The 27230-nt window shown below is 45.9% G+C and overlaps 1 protein-coding gene across 2 annotated transcripts in view; it reads right to left on the bottom strand.

The window, feature by feature from the left end:
• The window catches only part of LOC138569485 (NACHT, LRR and PYD domains-containing protein 3-like), a 347636-nt gene that overhangs the window by 242564 nt on the left and 77842 nt on the right, over nucleotides 1-27230 (bottom strand). For both annotated transcript variants that reach the window (XM_069647489.1, XM_069647488.1), the window contains exon 3: nucleotides 12870-12911. In XM_069647489.1, coding sequence (XP_069503590.1) covers nucleotides 12870-12911 — 42 coding nt within the window. The remainder of the gene's footprint in view (nucleotides 1-12869; nucleotides 12912-27230) is intronic.

The following is a 27230-nucleotide window of genomic DNA, read 5'->3' on the forward strand; positions in this document are numbered from 1 at the left end:
GGGGTGCTGCAGTGCATGGCTGAGGTGTATGGCCAGAGACTTAGGTTCTGCTCAATGGCAGAATAGCAGGGGCTGCAACATGGGAGGCTTAAAGTGCATCAGCAGAGCGGTCGGTGCACACAATGCTGAACGAGTTGGAGACGGAGTGTGCAAGGACTAAGGCGCATCTCCTAATATGGGTCTCGTCTTCATACCACAATTGGAGCGAGTGCTGCTCTTAAGAGCATGAGTGCACCATTAGCTCTCTGTCTGGGTGTCAGTACTAAACAGCTATGGCACTGACCTTCAGGAGGGATGTCATATGTTGAGCGGTTTGTGGTTCCAATAATTGGGATGACAACGAGTGCTTCAGCTCATTATAAAGTGGCCCTAGCAGGTAGTGTGTGAATTTCAATACTGCATCACCCCCACCCAGCCTCAATCCATTCAGTGAAAATCGTCCTGGTGTTGAACACGAATCACTGTGCTGTGCCTCTTCTCGTCGCCACAGCCATGTCAGTGTTGTATGCGTGTTTTGTGCGAGGGAACTGTTACAGGGCTAATGTCTCTTTAAGGCAGAGACAAGCCCGTCCTGAAATGGGTCACGTGATCCTGTGACGCATGGTGGAGAGGAGAGAAAAAGGGAAGATCCACAGTTTGCCACTTCCTTAGATATATTGAATAAAGCAAGAAGTTCCAGCATCCTGGTGAGCGTGTCCTTTATTTAGACCGGTCCTTCCAGCCCTAACAACTGGTGACGAGGCTTATACCTCGCACACCAGGTACTCCTCCTCCTAGTGCGGGCGATCCCACCGTGCACAGCTAATGCGGTCGCCGATACCGAGTCAACGGCTTCCGCCAGCGGTACGCCCGATCCCGGGCCCCTCCTTCCTCCTCCTCCTGCTACGGACGGCACGCATCAAGGAAGCGTCATCCCCAGTCCACTTGGCAATCCGCCAGCAGACGAAGCCTCAGCGTTCCACAGGCTACGTGCCTCAAAAAGGTGGGTGGCGCCCCTCCTCCACTCCAATGGTCGACCTCTCTGCCGGCACGTGGAGACTCCTGACTGTACTACGCATATCAACAGCCTCAATGTTCTACTGGCTACATGCCTCATAAAGGTGGGTGGCGCCCCTCCCCCACTCCAAAGGCTGACCTCTCTGCCCGCACGTGGAGACTCCTGATTGTACTACGTATATCAACAGGGTCAAGCCTGCTCCCCACACATCACTCAGCAACAATAAAGGAGCCTGCTCCTCATCACGCCAGGGCCCACTAACAGGCACATGGTGACACTGTGCACCACATCCTGTCAGCAACCACCAGGACAGAGAGAGGCCATCATCTCGTGCATATTGACAGGAAGGAAAATGCGCCTGACACACACCATACCCGGACCCACCTGCTAAGCAGCCTACTCACATGCTCCCTATCATGAGTTCACCCCCTGGCCAAGCTGGACAGCCTCAGGCAATGCAGGCTCCCACCACAAAGTCTACTGCCACTGCATGGCGAATGCCTCCCCCATTTTCTATGACCCTGCAAGCCGACAAAGGCCCGAGGTGGGTAGAGTGGCTCGAGGATTTGAATAATTTCATTGAGGCAGCTGGCGAAGAGACCTCCCCTAAATTACGCAGCATGTTCCTCAACATAGCTGTGAACATAGTCAAAACACTAATAAAGACCATTCCAGTAGCTGACCCTGATTTTGCATCTCTACTTACAGCCCTCAACAAGAGTCTTGCCATTGAGCCAAACAGAGATTACGAAAGATATATGTTTAATCAATGCACTCAAAGGATAGATTAGACGGTGGACGAGTTCATCACCCGGCTACAAATCAAAGGGGCGCATTGCCAGTTCCATGCATTTTCATTAGACGAAGCCATCCGCCTACGAGTAATGGATGTGTGTCACAAACATTCAAGAAACAACTACTCAAGAAGCCACTCACCATCGAAGATCAGCGAAATGGCCAGGATCTTTGAAAGAGTCGACATCCAAGCAACGCAAATGTCAAGTAATGCCACGCCTAAGCAAGATAAAGGTGACCTGATAGCAGCAATTCAGTCAAGCACTATGAAAGCGGGTGATAAGAGTACCGGGACAGGCTACCCGACAACCCCGAGAATGCAATGCCAATGCTACCGCTGCAGGATGGCTTTTCCCCACTCTGGAACATCCCTCGCACTCACCCACAGGTACAGAAATTGTGGAAAAGAAGGCCACTTCCAGTCGGTCTGCAGGAAGGGCAGGCCTTTCCCCACATGGCGAGCGTCGACAACGCCACAGTACAGGGCATACAACTGGACATCACAGAATCAAACATACCAGATGCGTCCATATCAACAAGGTCCAAGAAGGTACGTGAGAGTCGTGGAAGAACTGTACCCCGAAGACGAACCTCAAGAACTCGAGGCACATGACCAAAACCCACAAATTTGTGATGAATATGATGGACCACCACCATCACACCAAGGATACTACATGGTAGCGCCTCACGGACAAGAACACGAGACCGACCAATATGATCAGTATACACAGGATGAATACGTGAACCTCATCATGGACAAAAGAGAAGCCAGAGAAGCACCCCGAATACCAGTAGAAATATGTGGCAGACAATTTTGCCTTCTAGTTGATTCAGGAGCCACTGTGAATATTATGGGAGGGACAGAATTTCAACAAATCCCTAATAAGACAATGCTAGTGCAGACCACATCCAAGATTTTTCAATGGGGTGCTGACATCCCACTACACTCCATCGGATCGTTCAAACATCGACTCATTCATGGGCACGATTCACAACAACGGTCATCCACGTAATCCGCAGCCCAACCAAAGGAAGGTGCCTCCTGAGCTACCGGATGGCCTCCTGCCTAGGTCTAATTGATATCCATTTCCAGGAAGGTGACACCATCTGCTCGACGGCTCCCAAAACTGAGGCAAAGAACCAGATCTGCAGCATGGGCAACAGTCAGTCAACGATACACACCACCACGAAAGACGCAATACTAAATGAGTTTCCGCTCCTATGCATAAGACTGGGCAAAATGAAAGGTCCCAACTACACATCGATCTTCCAGTCCGCCCAGTCCCTCAGCACTGAAGGAGAGTTGGATTTAATCCTCAGGCAGCCGTGTCAAACAAACTCAGCCAACTTCTGAAGGACGACATCAACAAGCCTGCCACAGGCCCAACCCCGTGGGTCTCACCACTTGTTATCGTGCCCCAGGAAGGCGGTCGCCTGAGACACATGAGGATTGCCAACAGCACCATCCAGAGAGAGCGGCAACCGGGACCAAGGTTAGAGGACATGATTGTCCAACTCAACAAAGCCGTCCTTTACTCCAAACTTGAACTCAACCAGGGATACCATCAACCAGGGTTGAATTGGCCCATCGGCCTTTCGGCTCGTGGCTGGACCGAAATCGTCCCTGGGGAGTGGTGGCTGGTTTCTTGACCCAAAAAAAAGAAAGATTTTTAGAAAAAAGATTTCGAAAATATATATATATATGTATTTGAAAAAAAAGACCTGCAACGGCATATTTCATCAAAGCAAGGTAACAAATGTTACCTTGCTTTGATGATTTATTTGCATGCATGATGTATGCATCATAAATTGTGATGCATGCATCATTCACATGCTGCTGCAGCATACAAAGTTGAGGTGCCGGGGCTGCCGCCGGCCTGGTGGCTGTCACTGTGCCGCCACTCCAGAGGGCACGGTGCCCCCTGGAGTAGCTGTGCTGTTGTATTAGTGATAATTATGCATTAGTGATATTAGTGATAACCAATTTTAGAGTAGAATAAGCATCCATTTCGGACTATGTATTTTGCCTTTTGTAAATTGGAGTAATAGCATGTCATTTTTCTGCTGTTGTGTCTGTTACGATCATCACAAGACATTCCATCTCGGTGTCCTCAGTCACTTGACAAAATCCTTGTGCCTAAAAGCTTCTGTACAGTGTACAAATATTTGACCATAGCACATCAAGTGGCCATTGACCGAATGCTTTGTTGTAATGTGTCTATCTTTCCCATCTCACTGGCATGCTGTTCAGGATGTTTGTTTGAATGTACGAGGTAATGAGTGCTCCGAGTATGGGATGTCCTGTGAGTGCGCCGATTTCCCTATTTTGCCAACCTCTGAAGCCTGAAAGTAGATGCATGCGGGCTTGACATGCGGACAACTTTGCACCAGACCTGCAGATGAACTTAACTGGTGTGCTGTTAAATCACAGTTACCAGTTTAATGGTATCCACTACAGAATCATTGCTCAATTTACTATAGCCGATATGATATCTCAGTGGGTTGAGCGCTCGCTGCTGCGATGTGTGTGTGATCTGCACGTTTGAATCCCAGCAAGGCCACCTCAGCCTTTCATCCTTCTTAGGTCGATAAATGGGTACCAACACAGCCTGAGTGATATTGTGTGCATATTTGTTCTATAAAAAAGAGCTTAAGCATAAATGCTATGCAATAACATTATCATTTGGCCTTGGACGTCTGCTTGCATTCACAGTAATTTGACAATATGGTTCTATACACACAGATATTAATGACACGTATGGTGATCCATTCTTGTATGAAATGTATGTCACATTAGTGAAATCATAACCATATTTTTCGCAGTGTACTTAGGAACAATGCTATTTGATGCCACTTCCTGTTTTGTCAAGGGGTGAAAGGTTGTGTTTCATCGTTTCCCGGGATGTCAATTTGGTGTGGGGTGAAATGACATCACTTCCGGTGATGTCATCAGACATCAACGGTCGTTAGGCGAGGGTTGGCCAACTTATTTGAGGCAAGGGGTGGGCCACTTTTGTTTGGGTGTCCGGGCCTATTTCTTGTCCAAGTCCGACCCTGCCATCAACTGGAACTCCACCCTGAGTCAAGAGGCATTACCACCTTCGCCAACCATGATGGACTCTTCCAATACAAACGCCATAATTTTGGCATTTCATCGGCGGCTGAAATCTTTCATGAGGCCATCAGGCAAATCATCAGACCAATAAGTGGGACACTCAATTACAGCGATGATATTCTCATATTCGGAAATCACGAGAAGAACATGACTTAGCCCTACGAACCACCAGCGCTGCTGTTCAAGGAGCAGGGCTGACCCTCAACATAGAAAAATGCTGTTTTAGTAAAACCAAATGTAAGTTTTTCAGGCATATTTTCTCAGCTGAAGGCATGACACCGGACCCCGACAAAGTCTCCACCGCATACAACCTTCAAGAACCAAGTCAGGCTGCCAATGTGCGGTCATTTTTGGGGATGGTGGGCTACTCTGCCAGATACATCCCACACTTTGCCACCATCACAGAGCCACTGCGGCATCTGCTACAGAAGGACGTTCCATTCACTTGGTCGACCGAATGTCAGACAGAGTTTGACACCATCAAACAAGCTTTAGCTGAGGCCAGGAGACTCGCCTATTTTGATCCAGACTGGCACACTGAGATCATAGTAGATGCAAGCCCAGTGGGGCTGGGGGCCATACTATCACAAACCAGTGGGATAGATGCCCATCCGAGACATATCGTGGCGTATACAAGCAGGGCACTCGCCCTACCGGAATCGGCATACTCGCGAGGCGAAAAAGAGAGCTTGGCGGCTGTATGGGCGTGCAAACACTTCCACAACTTTGTGATTGGAAAGAAGTTCACTCTCATTACAGACCACCAGGCTCTGTTGTTGCTATTCGGGAACCCCAGGACAAAGATGCCCCCCTGGATTGAGAGATGGGGCATCAGGCTCCAAGAGTATGACTTCAAAATCATCCACCGGCCCGGAGGCGAGAATAACCCGGCTGACTATCTGTCGAGACATTCAGCAGGCAAACCCGTGCCCAGGCCTGGGGACACCGAATACATTGACTACGTGACATCCAATGCACTCCCTCCAGCCGTCTCACTTGAGACCATGCCGTCAGCCTCAGCCGCAGACCCCTCCATGGCCTTAGCAATCAGCCTCACCGAAAACAATAGATGGAAGGACTACCGTCGAGCTGCGCTCAGACACCCAGGGGCATGCAAAGATGAAATAGAAAGGTTAGCCACGGTACTCAGCCGTACAGGACAAGACAATATTTCTAAGAGGATGCTGCATTGTCATCCCGGCAATCCTGTGTTCTGAAGTCATCAAGACAGCCCATGAGGGCCATTGTGGGGTGGACAACACGAAGAGATAACTCAGATGTCACGTCTGGTTCCTGTTCCTGGATGCAATGGTAGACCGGTGGGTGAAGAACTGTGCGGCCTGCCAATGCACGGCCAGGGCCGAACCTCCGATCCCACTCCAACCAACGCAGATCCCACAGCACCCATGGGAGAGATTTGCTGTAGACTTTTACAGACCCCTTGAGACTGGAGAATACCTATTACTCTTCATCGATCAACATTCAAGATTTCCGATTGTGAAGAAGGCAACCTCCACTGCATTTGCTCATGTAGCCGCCATCTTTGACGAAGTCATAAGTGAGTGGGAAATCCCAGTGACCATAAAATCAGACAATTGTCCACCTTTCAGCAGCCATGAGTTCACGGTCTTTGCAAAACACATGGGGTTCAGCCATCAAAAAATTACACCATGCTAAAATTACACCACGCTGGCCCCAAGCAAATGGGATGGCGGAAAGGTTAACGGCCTCGATCAAGAAAACCCTGCAAAGAGCCCTCGTAGAGGGTGCTTCTCGACACCAAGCCCTCTGCTGAATGCTAAGGGACTACCGCAACAGGCCTCACGAGGCCACGAACAACTTATGATGAAGTATCAGATTTGCATTTGAATCGTCAGACACCCAGCAAACCAACCCAAAGCAGACCAAGAAGTCATAAGAAGTCATAATAAGGGATGCCGAGTGAAAAGAAAACAGCCGAGTGGAGACAAACGTAAGGAGAGGAGCCCAACCGAAAGAGAGGAGCCCGACCGAAAGAATTCCACATAGGGCATGAAATCTGGGTCCAACAAGCGACCAGCAGAAAAACCTATTCACAATTTGCTCCAAAACCTCTTCAAGTCACAGTCGTCAAAGGAACAATGATAACCGCTGTGAATGCTGAGAAAAAAATAACACGAAACAGCTCACTATTCAAACACGCCACCAGGGAGGAAGAAGAGAGGCCTCCACCTCCCGATCCAGACCCAGAGCCTCATGACCCCCGAGACAGTCTGTGGACTCCTCCTGTGCCCACAGCTCGACATCTGATGGAGCCGACTGACCCCGAAATCGGCCTCAACAAGGGGTCCATGGGTCGGCCGCAAAGGACCATCAAGAAGCCACCAAGACTAGTTGAGGAATGCTGATGGCAAGCAAGGACATTTGTCCGGGGGTGTTGTTTGTAAAGACTGATAGGGGGTGTCTGTACTTCCGCTCTCTATATGGTAGAGGAGAGGCACAGGAGACCCCAGCCAAGATTCTCTATAAGGTAGCAATGGACAAGCAATCAAGGCGTAGCTTCTCAGGAGGTGATGCGGGCTGGTTCTTAAGTACAGTGTAGTCCCCGAACCCCCACAAAGGAATGTCCACACACTGTATTACTGAAAACACAGTCTTTATATAATTAATATTCAAGGGTATGTACACGATCACAATAACGCACTTTGTACTCGGAAGTCAATAATGATAAATTTATACAATTCTAAAGTGGTACCACCAATGTTATCAAATCTCATTAAAGTGCATCAACTGTACTGTTAAAATGTCACACAGATTAATAACGAGGAAACCAGCAATAGCGATAGGCCAGAATGTAAGATGGTTGAAACAATAGGCAGAAGGCTGACCCCTACCGCTAGGAACAGTTCTGTGTGGAGATCCCCCACCTGGGCAACCTGTAAATCAAGATATCGCACAAGCCCAGTCCATATGTTCAATAGTCTCACTTCTTCCTATTAAGGTTTTACCCCCCCAATGTACCTGGTGGAGTAGAGTTCTCCGACGATGCGTCGACCGATCCTTCTTGAGTGCCTCCCTTTCAGGCGGGAGCCACGGATCGTCGAGAGGTGTCGGGGAACTTGGCATTCGGTGTCGGGGAATCGACGGCCCTTCTTGAGTGCCCGCCCTTTAAAGCAGGAGTCACGGGTCGTCGAACATCCGACGGTGAACAGGGTGAACTACGGCAGGGAAGTGGCAGCTTCGTTCCTAGCGGTGCTCGTCGACGACAGAGCGTTGGTGTCCTGCAAGGAAGAGGCGTGCGGGGCACCTCTGTGACGATAGTTCTGGACCGCAAAGAGATGATGAAGAACTGTGGCCCAGCGAGGGCGTCGAGTCGTCGGCGTCTCTGTGGTCTTTAGGTGGCGGGAAACCCACCGGTGGATGCTCCTCGGCGCGTCGACGGTCAGGCCTTCTCCAGCGGGAGACAAGCGGGTGACGATGCAGACGAGAGCGTCTGATGATCAATTGAAGTTCTTAGGCAAACGGGAGCACGGCGGCTCCAGTCGGCGATGGCAGTCGTTGACAGTGGCAGACAACAGTCCGAGTGCTTCTCCCTGGAGTTCCGCAGCAGTCCCCGTATCGGGTCGGCAGCCTGTCAAATATCTGTCTACCAGGGAGCGTTGGCAAAGATCAGCTGTGCACGATGGTCCCTCGAAGCACGGGAAGAGGGCGCCTTACCAGGTCCTCTCTGGGTCAGTCCTTGGAAACACAGCAGCATTCAGATTGCGAGGGAGAGCCACAGCACTCCTTTTCATCCAGCGGGGGTTTCAAGGTCAAGCGTCAGTTACTCCAGTTACTCGTCGTAGTGGACTTCAGCTACTGAACACGATTCCTAGCAGTGAGAGGTCCCCAGATATACTGTTGATCTCCCATTCATTCCGCTGGGTCACACTCAAGCATCCAATCATGACTACGGGCATTCAGGCAGGCAGGCAGCCAATCAGGCACACGAGGTATTCAGGCCATTCACTTCTCTCCAGACACTCACAACAAGTTATGTGTATTGGGACAAGTACCAAGCCATTGAACACTCCAAGCTGCATACTTACCGGTTTCGGGCAGGGGTGTCTCAGTCATTGTGTAAACTACCAGATACTAGACACCCACAACACAGAATGCATATTCCTCACACACTCTATTCACCCAGGTCCCACCCACAGGAGGTACCCACAACATACATCACCGGGAAGGCTCCAGCTAGTCTGGCTGGGCCTTCACAACAACACCATAAATGGCATTTCCACCCAACAGCCAGTCAGGGGGAAGGGACAGAGTCAGGGCTTCCCAGGACTTTGGGAAAACAAGGTAATGGGTAATAGAAAGCAAGAGGCCACCGGGGCCATCTTGTTTTCAATCAGGAATCAACTGATACCAATGGCAGGGCCGGGGTATCCCAAAATGGAGGATACTCCGTACACCTGTCAAACTCAGCATGTAGCTGCCACCAGCCCCTACCCTGCTCTGCGGGCCACCCACAGGTGCCCAAAAACATACACTAGGGGCACAGGGTTGTACCCCGGCCCATGGGTGCCATAAGGGTATCCCACGGGTCCGTTAACCAAACCAAAAGAAAGAGAGCTGCACCGCCAAGAGTCCCACATGAACTCCTGTGCGGAAAACATGACAGAACACACGATAAAAAGCAGTAAAGGACAAGGATGCAGAGGCCATGTCCCTCCGATGCATTTCCAGCATCACAGTCGCCCCCCTCCCCCCAGACTGAGGTGGAGGGTGCCTAATCTCCCACGGGATAGACACCCTCATCCAGACGGTCAACATACCTTCTGGAAAGGCCATCTGCATTATCGTGACTCTTCCCTGGTCTGTGCTCTATGGTGAAGTCTAGCCCTTGCAGGCTAATGGACCACCTGAGCAGTTTCGGGTTCTCACCCTTCATCTGCATAAGCCACTTCAGGGGCTTATGATCTGTTTGGACCTTGAAGGTAGACCCTGTAAGGTAGGGCCTAAAATGCCTAAGGCTTCAAACTATGCTAAAACATTCCTTTTCAACAGTAGCCCACCTACGTTCTCTACCCTTGAGTTGTCTACTGATGAATATGATAGGATGTTCTCTCCCTTTGCCATCTAACTGGGACAAGACAGCTCCAATTCCGGTGTCGCAGGCATCCGTCTGGACGATAAAGGGTCGGCTGTAGTCAGGCGCACACAACACAGGTGCTCGACACAGACTTTCTTTCAAGCCATCAAAGGCCCTCTGACAGTCTTCAGTCCAATTGACCTTCCTAGGCTGCTTGAGTGAAGTCAGAGCTGTCAGTGGTGCAGCTATGGTTCCATAGTCCGCCATGAAATTGCGATAGTACCGGTGAGGCCCAAAAAGGCTCTCACCTGGGTTTGAGTAGTGGGAGTCTCCCAGTCCTGTACATCCTGTACCTTACTGGGGAGGGGTTGGATTTGACCCCTTTCTACCTCATGACCAAGATACGTGACTTTCCCCTGAGCTATCTGGCACTTGGTGGCCTTGATAGTGAGGTTAGCCCTCTTTAAGGCCTGCAACACTCTACCCAGATGTGTCAAGTGCTCTTCCCAAGTGGAACTGTAGACGGCAATGTGGTCTAAATAAGCCACACAAAAGGCTTCCAGCCCACTGAGAGCATGATTGACCAATCTCTGGAAGGTGGCAGGGGCATTCTTTAGCCCAAAAGGCATGACCCTAAACTGGTAGAGTCCCTCTGGTGTTGAGAACACCGTCTTTTCCTTGGCATGGTCCGTCAGAGCTATTTGCCAATAGCCTGAGGTGAGGTCAAAGGTGCTCACAAATTTGGCAGCACCTATGGTGTCCACGAGCTCATCAGCCCTGGGCAATGGGTGCCTGTCAGTTTTGGTGACGGCATTGATTCCTTGGTAGTCCACACAGAACCTCTAATCCTTGGTACCTGTCTGGGAACTTGCCTTGGGGACAAGGACCACAGGACTGGACCATGGAACTGGTTGAGGGTTCAATAACACCCAGATCCAACATCTTGGGGACCTCAGCCTGGATGTGGTTCTTAACCATATCTGACATTCGGTAGCTCCTGCTCTTGACAGGCACGCTGTCACCAGTGTCAATCTTGTGCTTACACCATGGTGTAAGGCCTGGCATCAGCGAAAACAGAGAGGTATACCGCTGGAGCAAAGTCCTGCAGGCCCTCTGCTGCTCGGTTGTCAAATTTGGAGAGAGCTGCACTCCCTCCACTGAGCCATCCTGAGGGTCGCTATGCAGCAAATCAGGAAGGGGCTCACTCTCACCCTCTTCTTGCTCTGAAGCTAGCAAGAGACATGAGACTTCTGCTCGCCTGTGTAAAGGCTTGAGCCTATTGACATGGAATACCTGAGGGGCTACCCCTGGGACTCCCATGTCAACCAGATAGTTGACCTTGCCCATCTTGGAGATTATCCGGAAGGGTCCAGTCCATTTATCTGCCAATGCCCGAGGCTTGGTAGGCTCCATCACGAGGACCCCCTGTCTCCCATTCATTCCGCTGGGTCACACTCAAGTATCCAATCACGACTACGGGCATTCAGGCAGGCAGGCAGCCAATCAGGCACACGAGGTATTCAGGCCATTCACTTCTCTCCAGACACTCAGAACAAGTTATGTGTATTGGGACAAGTACCGAGCCATTCAACACTCCAAGCTGCATTCATACCGGTTTCGGGCAGGGGTGTCTTAGTCATTGTGTCAACCACCAGATACTAGACACCCACAACACAGAATGCATATTCGTCACACACTCTATTCACCCAGGTCCCACCCACAGGAGGTACCCACAACATACATCACCGGGAAGGCTCCAGCTAGTCTGGCTGGGCCTTCACAACAACACCATAAATGGCATTTCCACCCAACAGCCAGTCAGGGGGAAGGGACAGAGTCAGGGCTTCCCAGGACTTTGGGAAAACAAGGTAATGGGTAATAGAAAGCAAGAGGCCACCGGGGCCATCCTGTTTTCCATCAGGAATCAACTGATCCCAATGGCAGGGCCGGGGTATCCCAAAATGGAGGATACTCCGTACACCTGTCAAACTGAGCATGGAGTTGCCACCAGCCGCTACCCTGCTCTTCAGGCCACCCACAGGTGCGCAAAAACATACACTAGGGGCACAGGGTTGTACCCCCACCCATGGGTGCCATAAGGGTATCCCACGGGTCCATTCACCAAACCAAAAGAAAGAGAGCTGCACCGCCAGGAGTCCCACATGAACTCCTGTGCGGAAAACATGACAGAACACATGATAAAAAGCAGTAAAGGACAAGGATACGGAGGCCCTGTCCCTCCAATGCATTTCCAGCATCACATTGTTACAGGGCTAATGTCTCTTTAAGGCAGAGACAAGCCCGTCCTGAAATGGGTCACGTGATCCCGTGACGCGTGAGGGAGGGGAGAGAAAAAGGGAAAGTCCACAATTTGGCACTTTAGATGTATTGAATAAAGTAAGAAGCGCCAGCATCCTGGTGTGCCTGTCCTTTATTTAGACCAGGCCTTCCAGCCCTAACATGAACTTTGCACTACTCCCCTTTGCTCAGTCAGTACCCACTGTACTTGTGTGGTGAAGGACGGATGCACAGTTGCCTCCTGTAGTGATCGAGGACGGGGGTGTGGGTGTCAGGGAGGGAGAGGTGGTGCGCGGGTGTTTGAATATACTACTGCGGGCAAACTATCTGTATGTATTGTGAGTAAACCTCACAATGCCCATGCGCGTACCTTCCATCACTTTCCCTGGAAACTGTACATTTCACCAGAACACTAAAGAACTATAGAGTCACGAGTCCGATTTGAATGGAATGTCATAGCAATAAGTCTGTGAGGAGCCGGACTGCTGGCACGGTGGCAGAGAGCCCATCATCCCACTGTTCAATGATGACACTCCATCTGTCTAGAAAACGGAAGTAAGGCAGCATAACAGAGAGAGTTCAAATGTTGACATTCTAAAAGGACTTACTGCTGTCTTGAGTCTTTGGAGTCCCTGCGGTCCAAACAATTCCTGTAGGTGAAAGGAGGAGACACTGTTGAAGCAGTTCTGGAGATGGGAACACATTGGATGATGTTAAGGTCACATTATCCCCGTCCCAGTTACATTTTCATAGGTTTTTTTTCTAGGCTGAGCTAATCCACACAAATAGCTGGTTATACAATGCAATTACTTTAAAAGTCGCAAAGGCATCTTCGCCAGATGATACTAACAAACAAGTCAAGAGTTTAAGCAGACAACGTTGATGGCATCTATTTCACATGCACTTAAAGAGTGCGTGTGACCCAGTAGACAAGAAAATATATGCAAATACACTGAAAGCTTCAAAGTAGGTTAATTGGTTTAATCAGAAAATTAAATTACTTATGTGAAGTAAATAGAGGCTTGAAGGGCCATCGAAAGGAATGTTTGGAAACCATAGGTTAAAGGCACACTACAAAGGGTTGCACTCACAAAGCAAAGTGGGGTTGCCTGCTATGCCTGTCCTCTACACATGTTAAAAGCCATGGTGCTGCACTGTTATTTAGCAGTTTGTTACATTTTCACAAACATTGAATTTATAATAAGAGTTTTCAAAGGAAATTACGAACTAATGATGTCTTTGAGCATATATTTACATATTCAGTTATGCAAAACAGACGGCAGTGGTTTGGTGGAAATTCCACTGAAGTGCTGCCAAACGGAATTAATGTTACCGTCACTTGGTCCTGCTGACTTACCGCAGGATTACAAGTGGTTGTAGGCAGTGTATGTCCCCTTTTTTTGCAGTCTATAGGACTCCATGGGGACTTTTGGTGGAATTAACACTGGCAATAATTCTGCTGATTTTTCAGCGGTAAGGTGGATGATTTACCTCCAGCACTATGCTGGAGGGAAATCCTCCACTTCAAGGCCAAATTCGGACTTTAGCAGAGCGGTAAAGGTGGTTGTTATTCAGTAACATCCACTTTTTTGCCACTCTCCCAAAATCGGAATGAGTCCCATGTTATAGTGTTGAGCGAGAGTAGTTGTGACACAGTATTTCAGAAATACAATGATATTGTTAAGGAAGAAGTGGGGAACATTACAGGGATCAGAGCCATCAAAGTACATGTTATGGTTGAATCTGTGGTAGTTTTGGAAAGGAACTTTGAATGGCTTTCTCTGATAGTTTCAGCAAAAAAGCAAATATGCAGTTTAAGCATGTGCGTAGAATAAAGGTATTTGAAAAGGAACACTAATTTTGAATCTTCCCCCCTAACGTCTATGAAATTAAGATGGTCTTTGTGAAAGTTGCTTGTTTAAAATATGGACTTAAAATTGTCTTATAGTCAAGCACTTAGGAACTCAAATTTTAAAGAGATACCAGCTTCATTATGAGGCATGGGCTGTTCCAATGGAGGGGACTGCGTTCTGGTTTATCCGATTCTGTTTCTAAGACCTCATCATGGATAAGTTGTTAAAGAGGTTGGAGATGTTTGGTAGCTCGAAGATAGCATCTTAATATAACCACGTGGTTGCTGGAAGTGTATTTTACCGCCGTTCAAGGTCCCGCCTCACTGAAATGACCAAATAGCATTTTCATCCTGGTTTGGGAAATAAAATGCTAGTGACACAGCCGTGTTTTAACATAAACATCAAAAGAAAATCACGACAGGGTCAGAAATTGCCCTGTCATGATTTGCACCTCCCCCTGCTCCTGTCCTGAACAAGCGCAGAGGGGGTGACCCTCGTTTCTGGGCATTCTAAAGCACATCTAGTTTGTGAATTCGGGATGTGCTTTGAAATGCCCTGAAACACCCCCTTATTTGCGCAAATGCCCAAAAAAGGACATCTGATGGAGTGCATCTAAGACTCATTCAGATGCTCTTTGTGTGTTGGGCTACTGCTTTTTTTGTGCACCTCCTCACTTGCGCCAAACAAGTTTTCAGAATCTTGCATCTTGAAAGAGTTTGAATGCTTATTGTATACAATTTTAAAGAAATATATCTAGACTCAGCCCTCCTGGTTCATTCAACGGGACAAAAACCCAGCTTTAATTGATATTGATATTTTATTTGTATCACGCTCATACACAAGTGTTTAAGAGCGCGACGAGGCAAGGCAGGGGAACAAACAAGAACAAAAACAACAATCTTACTAGGCCCAGTGACATTGAGAACTTAATGACGAAGATCAGCTCAGATAATTTATTGGGCTGAAGCATTATTGAAAAATGTGCCTTAAATTTGCATCAGTGTTTTAGATTATACCTATTCTGGGGGAACAGAAGAATAACAATGAAAACAGAAGCAAAGATATTTTGTGAAATGACAACTTAATTTGACATTATGAATGCATCAACATTGTAACCCTTTGATATGGCAATGCTGAGCTTAATAGTAGATTTAGCGTGATTTTATCAGAGCGTAAATTAAGAGAAATTGTGTATTTTACAACTAGAACTTTAAGAGTACTTCAAAACAATGGGTCTGTACTTTAGAAGGAAACTAGCATGTGAGGAGGATCTAATGTTCAGGCCTACTGTTCTGGAAATGGTTTCCAGAGGCCGGCTAGTGAGCCTATCCCATGAAGCTCCCACCGGGAGTTGGTAAAATGGAATGGTGCAGGATTGCCTTGCTATCTGAAGTGGTGCTTAGTCCTACCTCTCTCTGCTGCTCCAGTTGGTGCAGGTGGCATAGGCTAGGCACCTCACTTACAGTCGACCAGAGAGCCTACCTTTCGATTCGCCGCTCCTGGTACGATTAATGCAGCCATTGATGCAGCAAAGGAGGACATGCGCCTCTGTTTTCGCCTCTCTGCTTTTCTCCCGACTTGACGCCAATCAAGTGACCTATGATACATTTGCTGCTGCCACACCTCAGAGCATTTTTGCCATTGCACTGTTCGGGGTGGCTTTCTTACCTGCTGCTACCCTAAGCTGCAATGAGATTTGCACATGTGCCTGGAGACAGGGACCCCCTCTACAGTCACAGAAAATAAAAAGGGCTTCCTACCTACAGGAGATAACCATATTGGAATGATGTTTAGCAGAATGTGGTTAACACTTGTCTGTTCTCTCCACCTTTTCATATTTGAAAGCTTTAACCAAGAGGCATGGGAAGCCACTGAACCCACCAATGTATGGGCCATCCACAAAGACTCACAACAAAATGGTTGGCACAAGATGCCTTTTTATCAAGGTGAGTTCAATTGCCAGTCCCACCACCCACATTATCGACCTCCTTTCGGAGGACCAAATAGATCTACTCGTCATTAATAAGATCTGGCTCTTTGATGATTAATTGCCAGTTGTTCACAATAGAAGCCAGCCAGGCTATAAAATCCAATAAACAAACCATGCCAATATTAGAGGGGTAGGGATAACACTAGTCCACAAAGATTTGTTCGAAGTCTCAACGCCTACTGCCGATAATATCCCAGACTGAAAATCACTCTCACTTCCCTGCTCAATCTCTAAGACATCATCACTAAGCTCCCCTCTCGTCACCAACCACCGTTCAACAGCCTTCAACCGCCCTTGAAAAAAATGCAGGTGCAGTTGCAAACTTGTCTGTGGATCGACAATACCCGACATGAGTCAGAGATTTCAACATCTGTCTTGAACAAGAGGACAATCCTGCCACAAGGTCACTTACAGTGAACCATGCTGCTTTACATCTCAAGCAAGTGGTTAAGGCTCTCACCCACATAGCTGGTCACAGACTAGATGGCATTTATTGTGATGAGAACATCACCAAAGTCTGCACTCCCGTTCACCTTCACAGGGAGATCACCAGTTCATCCTGTTCACAACGCGCCCTGCTCACGGAACCATCCAAAGCAAACACTCCCTAATTAGACCTTGGAAAGGTATACAGCCTAATATCATAATGGAGAGACTTATAGTGAACATTCCAAAATTACAGTAGATCCACAAATGACAGCACCAGAAGAGCAACTCCGGAAACTTCACACTGTATAAACACCTCCTTGGAAAACATAGCACCAAAATAAAGCCATTTAAAAGTTCACAGAAGAAGAAACTTCGTTAAATAGTTTGCTTGAAATGAAAACACAAGAATAATTCAAATCTAAAATTAATAAATGTGGCGAAACAACCGATGAGCAGACAGGTTCGTCTTTCATTAGTAGTTTTGCTTGTACTCAGTTAACATTATAAAAACCAAGAAAGAGCACTTTCACACATACAGAAGTTGCACAACACAGCCAAAATGAAATATTTAAGGTCATCCAAGTATTCAAAGAACCAGAAGCCTGTAACACAACCCAAACACAAACTCAAACTCAATAAATTGCTGCGCAGTTCAGAGTAAAGAAAATACAAATGCAAGAGCACATGCACAGTGGCACAGAACACTGCCAGTCCTCCAACCAAAGAACCAACACATGCTGCACCAAGCACCCAACATTGTTCCCTTTCTTCTACATGAGAGACCTAGGGCCTCATTACGAGTTTGGAGGCAGCCATGGAGCTATTAGCTCCATGGCTGCCTTCAAACCGGGCTCCATTACCGGGTTCCTGCAATGGGGACTTACCGGGTCATTCCGACATAGGAGGACCCGGTAAGTCCTCCTTGCAGGAACCATTCCCCATTCCCATTTGAGCCCCCATAGGGCTCAATGGGAATGGGGAGGGAGGTAACAATGGGCACATTACAAGTGTCCCGTTGTTACCTCCCTGTTCCCCTCGCGGCACCCAGAAAAGATGTCTGGTTTTACCAGACGTCTGATCTGGGTCCCGCAAAGGGAACCTCGTAATCAGCCATGACGGAATGAAGGGGGCCGGTCCCGTACCGGCCCCCTTCATTCCATCAGCGCAAGGGTCGTAATGAGGCCCCTACTGTCTATTGGAGACTCATGCAGCCCAGTTGGATCCCCAGAAGAAGCAATAACCCCCTCATATTATTCAAAACGATCACGAAAAAATCCAACATCTTATCCTTCATCAATGGTTCGGACCATACTGCCTGTGTTCCATTGGCTTTGAAGTCCGCTTTTGGCAGATATGGGGGGTCAGAAGAAGGATACAGACTTTCAAGCGACATGTTTCAGTATGGTTTAAAAAAAAAGGATAATAACGCCTACCTTTCCCTATCACTATGGGTGTTCCCTACCTAACTTACTAACTTTCTGTATCCTTGTATCTTCTCTTGAAGAGGTTTTTCTTGGGTGTCCATCTCTTCATCACCCACCTCAGGGTTCCCGCTGTTTTAATGTAATCATCCCTACTCCAGTTCATGTAAATACATTGTCCATTCGGGGTGACCCAATGATCCCATACTTTTTATGAAGCTTTGGATACCAGAACTTCATTCCTTCAGGTGCAACAATGCTTGCCTTTATCTAATCTCTGACGGCATTGTCGGTTAGCTCTTTGTCTTCTGGCTCATCCTTGACATCAATCATGATTTTCATTCATACTGATTTCTTTGACGTTTTCTTACATTGTGCAATTATTATCTTGATTATACAGAATCCAAACATGATAAGCACCAGTATTGCTCCAGGAAATTTGAATACATTTACCATCCAATGAGGAATCCATGAAAACAAGAATGCAAACCAACTGACATATTCAATGTCATCTGTCTCTTCCTCCATTTTTGTATGCAGGTCTGTCAACATTAATATGGCCTCCATCAAGCTCCCATTCTCACCGTCCTGAGAAGCTATGAATGTGCAACATGATGGCCCGATCTTGGCGCAGACTCCTCCTTCTATTGCTGTGATCATGTCAAGTATATACCTATTCTGCAGGGTCATTAACCTTATAGCTTTCAGCTCTTCTTTTATGGTGTTGAATCTCTTCATAGTAGAATTAATTGTCTGCAGAAGCTCCCATCAGGTGATTTGTAGCCATTTGGCATCCACAGCTGTTTGAAGTCCAGGCAAAAATATAGAAGTTATTATCATAGTAGACTGGCTGAACAACTTGTGTTCGTCTGGAAAGGCTTCATAAGCCCTTTATTGGTTTTGTTGAGAAATAATTCTCTCTTTTCATCTGTTGAAGTTCAAGTGATCTTCTTTTTCTCAAATAGTCATCCCCTTTTGGGAATTCATCAATGTTTAGATCACTCTGAGGAATCACAAATGCTACAACATGGACAAACACCAAGGAACACACTCCACCCAATTCCTCTGCAATTTCATATATGCTGTAGATCTGCAGGTCCAATATCAATCCATTAGGACAGCTGTCCCTTTTCTCATTCCTGGACCGTCAATTGTGGAAACACATTGTAGAGTTGACCAATGGGACTATGGCCACTGGGCCTGATTCGTCTTCCACCATGTCAGTAATTTTGAGTATTTGGCCAAAGGCTTCAGACACTCATCATTCACTTTCTATATTGCCTGTGTTGCTTCCATCCTCAGCAGATGAGCTGCACAGGACATCATTCCATCTTCCCATCCTTTACTCGTGTTCACTTGTCTGTAGATTAGCAGCTGTGATCGTTCTCAATATCCAGGCATCCAAACTTTTTCTGTCATATCAGAACAGTTCATCCTCTTCATTTCTTCAATGATCACCTTATCCTGTCCTGCAGCAGGATAAACAAGCATCTTGTCTGTCCATCTAGGCTCCTTCTCCATCTGAGTAGTCTTAATATAGTCATCCTGGTATAGGAACGACTGTCTTGTTCTCCATCGCAAGGTTGCCCAACTCCCTTGAAATAGTCCCTGAGTGGTACATGCTGCAAGATGACTGCAGCACTTCACATTGGATGCTGAAGCCTCCTTCAAAATGAAAGTCTTTACTGTATTCATGGCATAGGGTATGAGATATAAGGAATAGCAATTTTCATCAGATGCTCTCTCCCGCACCATTTTCATGTGCTGATACCCCATATTATTCCCCAGGTGAGCTGAATTATCAAGATAGATATTTATCCCCTGATTAGCTTCCTCTGCATCCCTCCTATGTCATCTGACATGCCTATGCAGATCAAAGGAATTGTCTTAGTTTGTACTCATAGTAGGAAAAATCATAGGAGCTCTTTCCTCAATAGGACCATTAGGATAATAGAGACTTCAAAATGTAAGATATAAAAACATAAAGAGAATACATATGCATGTGTATGTCAAGCATAGAAGTCTGGAGAAGCATTTGGTGTACCATTCCAACACTTGTTGAACTCATGCTCTCTATATAATCACATTAACCTCTTCATGAATCATTTTTAACACAAATATTCAATTCTTTTACAGTTGAAACGGTACAATCGTTTTCATTATAGCAATCAGGAGTCTTCTTATCACTGGACCATTTTTGGGATCCTGTAAAAAGGTATGAATATTGATGTCTCTTCTGAAAAGAGCAGGGTAAGACTGAAGTATAAACAGAAAGATAGCAACCACATTCCGATGTGTGTCACTGTCAAAAGGTGTCATGGATTAATCAATTAAAACAGATATTCGCCACAAAATGAATCTGGATACTGATCTCTGTTCCAATTTCTAATCAGCAACTGACGTTTTGGCATAATACTAATGCAACATTTATTCCTTCAAAGATGTTCTAAACATTTGTTTCAGCCTCTGTAATTTCTCTGCAAGTCTATGCTCTTCCTGCTAAAATATATACGGAGTGTCCACTGGATTGCAGTCCAAAAGAAATATGTGATAATCACTCGCTGTTTTATTGTCCTTTTTCTTGGTCATCAATCGAGTCTGCACACGTGGAAATTCTTTTTCTTGTCTTGCTTCTGGGTCAGCAACCGCTGGAGCAAGGGTATCGCCTTTTTAGATCTTTATAAATGCAGCCAAGATCGTCTTCATGATACCTTAACTGCAAAAGGGGAGACTTCCTCAACACAAATGGGACCATTATATCTAGGTTCATGCCACCTTTGAGTACAATTTTTAATGAGAATTCAGTCGTCAACATATAACTTTGGCGGTGGCAATAGTTCACTTGGATTTGTCGCTGGATTGTCCTCTTCCGTGTTCCTTGACCCCTCCCTCCGATGCTTGTCATGATCTGACATGAAAGAAACAATGTTAGTCATACATGTCAAATAATCTTGCATCTCGTCACCTACAGTCTTTGCTACATTCTAAGCATCACTCCTTACTCTAGATGGAGGCTTAAAAGGTGTTCTCATGCAACTCCCTGTCACTAACTCATTAGGGGTGAGGTGGTGGTCAGAACCTGGCTGATTCCAAAGGGCATATAAGGCTAAGAGTAGGCAATATTGCCATCCCTTCTTTAAAGTCAATTTAATCTTGACAATCCTCTCCTTGAGGAGGCTGTTGAGTCTCTCACATAACCCGTTTGATTGTGGGTGATAGGCAGAAGAAAACATATACCTTATGCTCAATACAAGCCCTATTTGTTTCGAATAACTCATTGACAAAATGTGGCCCATTATCGGATCTTAGTACTTCACACACATCCCACCTGGTGAAGATTTCATGCACTGAAAACTTTGCTGCGCAAGTGGCATCAGGGTGTGTACATGGACCAGCTTCGATCCACCTAAAGAAGGACACACCAACACTAATAGATGCCTGTATCCATTACTCATTTGCAGCATATCGACGTAATCCATATGTAGATGTTAAAATTGACCATTTGGTCAAGGTATTACTCCTCTGATTGTTCTCAGTGTATGCCCAGCAGTATACCTTTGACACACGATGCAGTTCACCATGAACTGTGTGACATGTTCCAACAGATTGGGAACAAACCAGTCTTCCGAATTTGTGGCAGCAAGACTTTGTCTGGTTATATACGCGGGGTAATGCAGCTTCTCAAGTGTGACTTGCAATAATGCCACTTTCGTTACTGACTTTCCAGAGCGTTCCTGTCATCATAATGCTTCTGTGTGGGATAAAGAACACACCCTACATTTCCATAGTTCTTGCTCTTCTTGTGGGGCTCTGCCCTGAATCTCTATTTGTTGTGTAATTGACAGCATATTAAACCCCTCTCGTAATAGCTTGCTTCTAGTAAAAACTTCTATAATATCTTCAGTGTCAAAACTTGAAATATCTCGATAATATGTGCTTCTTTTGGCTTCTATGTCTGTGGCTTCATTTCCGTGTGAGATAAAGTCTGTTATTTTAGTACGTGCTGCGCATTTTATGACCGCTATGGATAATGGGAGTTGTAGTGCCTTAATGAGCTTGTCCAATAAGGACACATGCTGCACTGGAGAGCCATCTACGCAGAGATAGCCCCTCCTTTTCCATCGTGACAGCCCTGCATGTACGGTTGATGTCAAATAGGCAGAGTCACTGTATATCGTCACTTCCTGCCCTTCATATTTTTTGAGCATGACAATAAGCGCTTCTAATTCTGCTGCTTTTGCTGAAAAGTTAGATGGTAGTCTTGCACTTTCCACTGGCTCAAATTCCCCATTTAATCTGTGTCTTACAAGTGCAGAGACTGAATGCTTCTCCCTACTAGTTTGTTACATTTTTGAAGAACCATCGATAAAAAGAATTTCCCCTCCGGCTAGACAATTTTCCTTCACACAGGGTATATCATCATTGAATTCAACATAATTTACGCAGTCATGCACGTGATCACCTTCCTTCTTCTACAGGTTCAGCTATAAACGTGGCTGGGTTCACTATTTTACACCTTACGATCTTAATCGAGGGATGTCGATCCCAAGGGCTTATACCTCAACGTTGTCCTTTGTGTGAGCACTGCTGTCATTACTGACCCATTTGTGTGTGAAAACAAATAGAATTCCTCGCACAATCCCTAACATTGGAGCTGTACAAATTGTGCTTTTCAACTACTCAAATCCTTTCTCCATTTCTTTAGTCCATTCTATCTTTTCCTTACCAACTTGTGCTTTCTTTAATGCCTTCAAAAGTGGCTTGGTATTCGTGCTGTAATCAACAACCCAGGCTCTGCAATGGTTGCACAAGACCAGAAAATGCTGCATTTGCTTCACTGTTTTTGGCTTTGACGTTTTCATAATAGCCTCACCTCTTTCAGGTGTCACTTTCTTTCCTTCATGTGAAATTAACCAATCCATGTATAACACTTCTTCCTGACAATACTGTAATTTCTCCTTGTCCACCTTGTATCCCTTGTTTGCTGATATAGTCATTAACTGAATAGAGTCTTGTCTGCATTCATCCTCTGTTTTACTACAAATCAATATGTCATCTATGTACTGGATTGCCGCACTTTTGAGGTCAACGTTACCAAGATCCATCTATAGGAACATATTAAAGATCGACGGGGACTCACAATACCCTTGAGGTAAACAAGTATGTTTTAGTCTCTTTTGTCTAAACGTAAAGGAGGTCAGGTCTTGTGAGTCCGTATGCAACAGGATCAAGAAAAACGCATTTTTCAAATTGATTACCGTGAAATACTTGGCTTCAACTGGGATACTACACAATAATGTTGCAGGATTAAGAACTAAAGGAAACTCTGCCTCTAAAATCTGATCAAGAGGGCATAAGTCCTGGATAAATCTCCATGACCCCCCTTTAGATTGTTTAATCGAATTCACTGCAGTACTGCACGATGATTCCGATGGTACTTGTATTCCCTCATTCATTAGGGCTGAAATAGTTTGGAATATGCCTTTATCAGCCTCTTGAGACATGGGGTATGGTTTTGCTTGTGGTAAAGTTGCTCCTGGTTTATCCTTTATTTTAACCTCTCCTATTCCCTTTAATAGGCCTATGTCATAAGGGCCCGTAGTCCAAAGGACACGTGGCACCTTTTATAAGTCTTCCTGGAAAAATGCTGGTCATTGCTGCATTATCAACATTCGTTGTGGGATTTCCCTTTTTTCAATCTTTATCCAATATGTAATACTCATGAAAAACACAACCTCTTCATCGATACGTTCTTCTGTGAACATATCGTCATCAGTTATGTCAGTCAATCTATATTCCTCGTAAAGCTATCACTGTTCTCCATGATCTACCTTTGTCATCCACCCCTTCAAGCATTGCTATCTCTCTTCACACTATAGCTGCTTCTAGTTCTATAGGGATGGTCTGTCCACCTTCCTCATCCATAGGGATTTGTGATCTAAATAAGAACTCATCTGATATCCTCACACTCTTCCCTATTAGCCCAGGTAACCATGTTAATAAAATACTCACCACATACAGGAAGACTTCCGGTTCTACCGGGACTCCTAGTAGAGCCACTTTCCCTGGAAATGCCAGTATAATCTCTCCTATATTTAAATAGTGTATTCATGGAGTGGAACACATTATTCCCTGATCAGTAAATGATAAGATATTAACTGCCATCTGTCGTGAATATAAGAAGGGGACAGCGTGTTACATTTCCCTATAGAAACAGGCAAATTATCAGTAAAAGGAACTTCATTTGTAGCTCATTAGAATCCTTGCACGTTCATGGCAATACCTGACATTGGATATTTTCCCTCCCGTATACAAGAGCGAGTCGACCCACTGTCTACAAGAAAAGAAAAGGATTTTCCCCCTATTGTCACATCGACCCTTGGTATCTCTTGGGGGTCTGGTGTCACAGATAGTACTGAACATATAAAGTCACCATGTGAGCTGTCTTATTGAGGGTATAAGCTAATCCCCATCCCTTTGAAAGGATTTCCTCCTACCACAGGGACACCCCCTATACTAGATGTCAGTATGTTCCCTGGATTTGCAGTTTGTTGTGTTTGTATAGGTGCTTGTTGCAACTGCCCTTGCGGTGGGTGCATTTGTACTTGCCCCTGCTGTTGTACCTGCTGTACGTGCAGCGACTGTACCTGATAGGATGTGTGATCCTGGCCAAAGCCCTCTCTTGTTTGTGTGCTGTATGGAGGTGGATAAACTGTACCCCCTCTTGAAAACTGTCCATTTAGTTGCGCATTCCTTCGGCTCCTACATACGCGCACAATATGCCCTGTTATTCCACAATTCCAACATACTGGGGGTGGCCCTCCGGTAAACCCTCATTGGTTAAATCCTCCCTGAGTATTCTGACTCTCATTCTGAGTGTTCTGAAATCCACCCTGGGTGTTCTGGAATCCACCTCCTCGTTCTCTAAAACCCACACCTCCACCTCGTGGCATAAACCAGTACAAACTTTGATCCATTGGGCATGTATTATTCACCTGAGATGTACCTATTGCTTCTTGCATTCCTACTCCTTCTCCACTTATCAATACTGCCCCTTCTATGGCAAACTTTGACAATTATTTCTGAACTAACTTAACATCCTCCATTTTTCTGTTCTCATCTTTCTTTTTGTTCTTCTCTTGTCGCAACCGACAATGGCTGTGCAATAGTCAATTGTATCTCAGCCCATGGCTTCACTTCCATCCCCACTTGTTTGTTCACATGTCTCTGTACTGGTTCTGGCAATGCCTGACATAAAATATGATAAAATTGTGCCACTGTCTTTTCCCACGGTTCGCGAGTTTGAAGCTGCCATTTCTCCTGAATATCATGAATGTAACCAATGGGGTCTTCATCTTCCTTCATCGTACATGCCATAATTGTTCCCACATCTGATGTATCAGGATCCTGTACCCTGAGAGCCCTCCAAACATCTGCCCTGCAATAACTAAATGGCACTCCATCATGTGCTGTGTTTTGTGCTATCACACTTGCATACCCAGCTTGCTTCCAAATGTCATTAGCTCTCTCCCCAAGAATAGGTGCCAGTAGACCATTTATGTCTCTTGTGGTCAGCGTTTTTCCTCCTGTAATTTTCTCTAATTCAATTATCCATTTCCCAGCCCCTGAAGTTCAACTAGGGAGCCTGCATTTTAAGTTGTCCTTATCCATCTGTGGCCATGGAATGTATTGCGGTCTTGCTCCCCCCTTTCCTAACAAGGGTAACTGTAAGAACCCCATCCCATAGTCGGATCCCACTAGTCGGCTATCAATGGCAGGGATAATCATCTCTATTTGTCTTCTTGCTGCTAATGACGTTAACCTACTCACATATGTTGGAGACTCTCCTTTCTCACTACATGATTTTCTTCAGGAAAGCTCAGGATATGATATGGGATCTGGCATTCTTTCTTTAGGGTGTTCCAGATCTGACCATCTTACTTCTTTATCCATTTGTTGGCTTCCTGGGAGGGTGCACGCACCGTCTTCTCCTGCCTCACGACTGACTCTCTTTCCTCATCGGATATAGACCCCAACTAGTGTGACTATTATCCTCTTCGTCTCTATCTAAATAAATCTGCTCAAAGACAGTGCTCAGCGTTCATCACTGAACATATTTTCCTCCTCGTTTTGTAGTGAAGGTACCGGGGATCGAGTACTGGTCTCCTGAGTTCCATACTCACTGTTCTGCCTTAATTGCTGATAGACCTTATCAATCCTTTCTCCCAATAGTTTCTGCATTATCTTTCTTCTTCCAATCCTACTCTAGGTGTTTCTGGCATTATTTCTTTTATCGGGAGAATCTCTCTTACTCTATCCCATCGTATCTCTTTGCTCGGCTTCATTCGTTCCTTAAGAATGTGACTGGCATCCGGACCTTGCTGCAACCTATTCTGTTTTATTTCTTCATCTACTTCTCTTTTCTTTCTCACATCCCTTCTTACCCTCTCTTCCTCTTGCCTTCATTCCTCTCTTCTCACTTCCTGTCTTTGTTCTTCTTCTTCTCTCCTTCTCTGTAACCTTCTGCACTTCACTTTTTGTGCTTCTTCTACCTCTCTCTCTTTCCGTCCTATCCTCTCTTCTATCTCTCTTTGTCTATTGTCATACTTGCTTTGTTCCTTTGCCCGTTTTGATCATTTTCTTGTTCTTCTCTATATATCTGTTCCTGTCAATCCCTGCTTTTTCTTCCTTGCTCATCTTCTCTCAATCTCTTCTCTCTTTGCCTGTCCTTCTTTACTTGCTCATCCTTATCTTATCTCTGCCTAACCTCCTCTGATGCTCTTCCCATTTAACCTGAGTAGTATCTGTCCTCCCATCCATTTGTTCTGTATGAGTGTTACCTCATCAGCCCTATCTTTTTCTCCTTTCCATTGCTTAATTTCTCGATTTATATCTATGGATAAATTCAACCTCTCGCCTATTTCTTCCTTATCTTGTATAGACTTACAGGCATCTTCCTTTCTTTGGCTCTCTTCTGGACTGCCTTCACTACTGTAAGCGGGGGGGGGTTCATATATTGGGTTACTATACCCTGCTGCTGCTTTCAGTTCCTTTAAAGGATAACTCCTATCTCTTCTGTAGTTGCACTCTTAATCCATGACAAGGTAAGAGGAGCCAAGGGTTCAATGCCCTCTCCCTTATGCTGATTAAGCATCCACCCCTCCGGTGGCGGGACTCCACTTGGTACATTTTCCAAAATTCTAAAATTGCCAGCCTTTTCGCTAATTTGTTTCCTGTGTACGCAGTGTGTATGTATGTGGTCATGTGTTACAATAC

Source organism: Ambystoma mexicanum, chromosome 2q (genome assembly GCF_040938575.1).
Source record: "Ambystoma mexicanum isolate Mex_15411 chromosome 2q, UKY_AmexF1_1, whole genome shotgun sequence".
NCBI classification, from domain to species: domain Eukaryota; kingdom Metazoa; phylum Chordata; class Amphibia; order Caudata; family Ambystomatidae; genus Ambystoma; species Ambystoma mexicanum.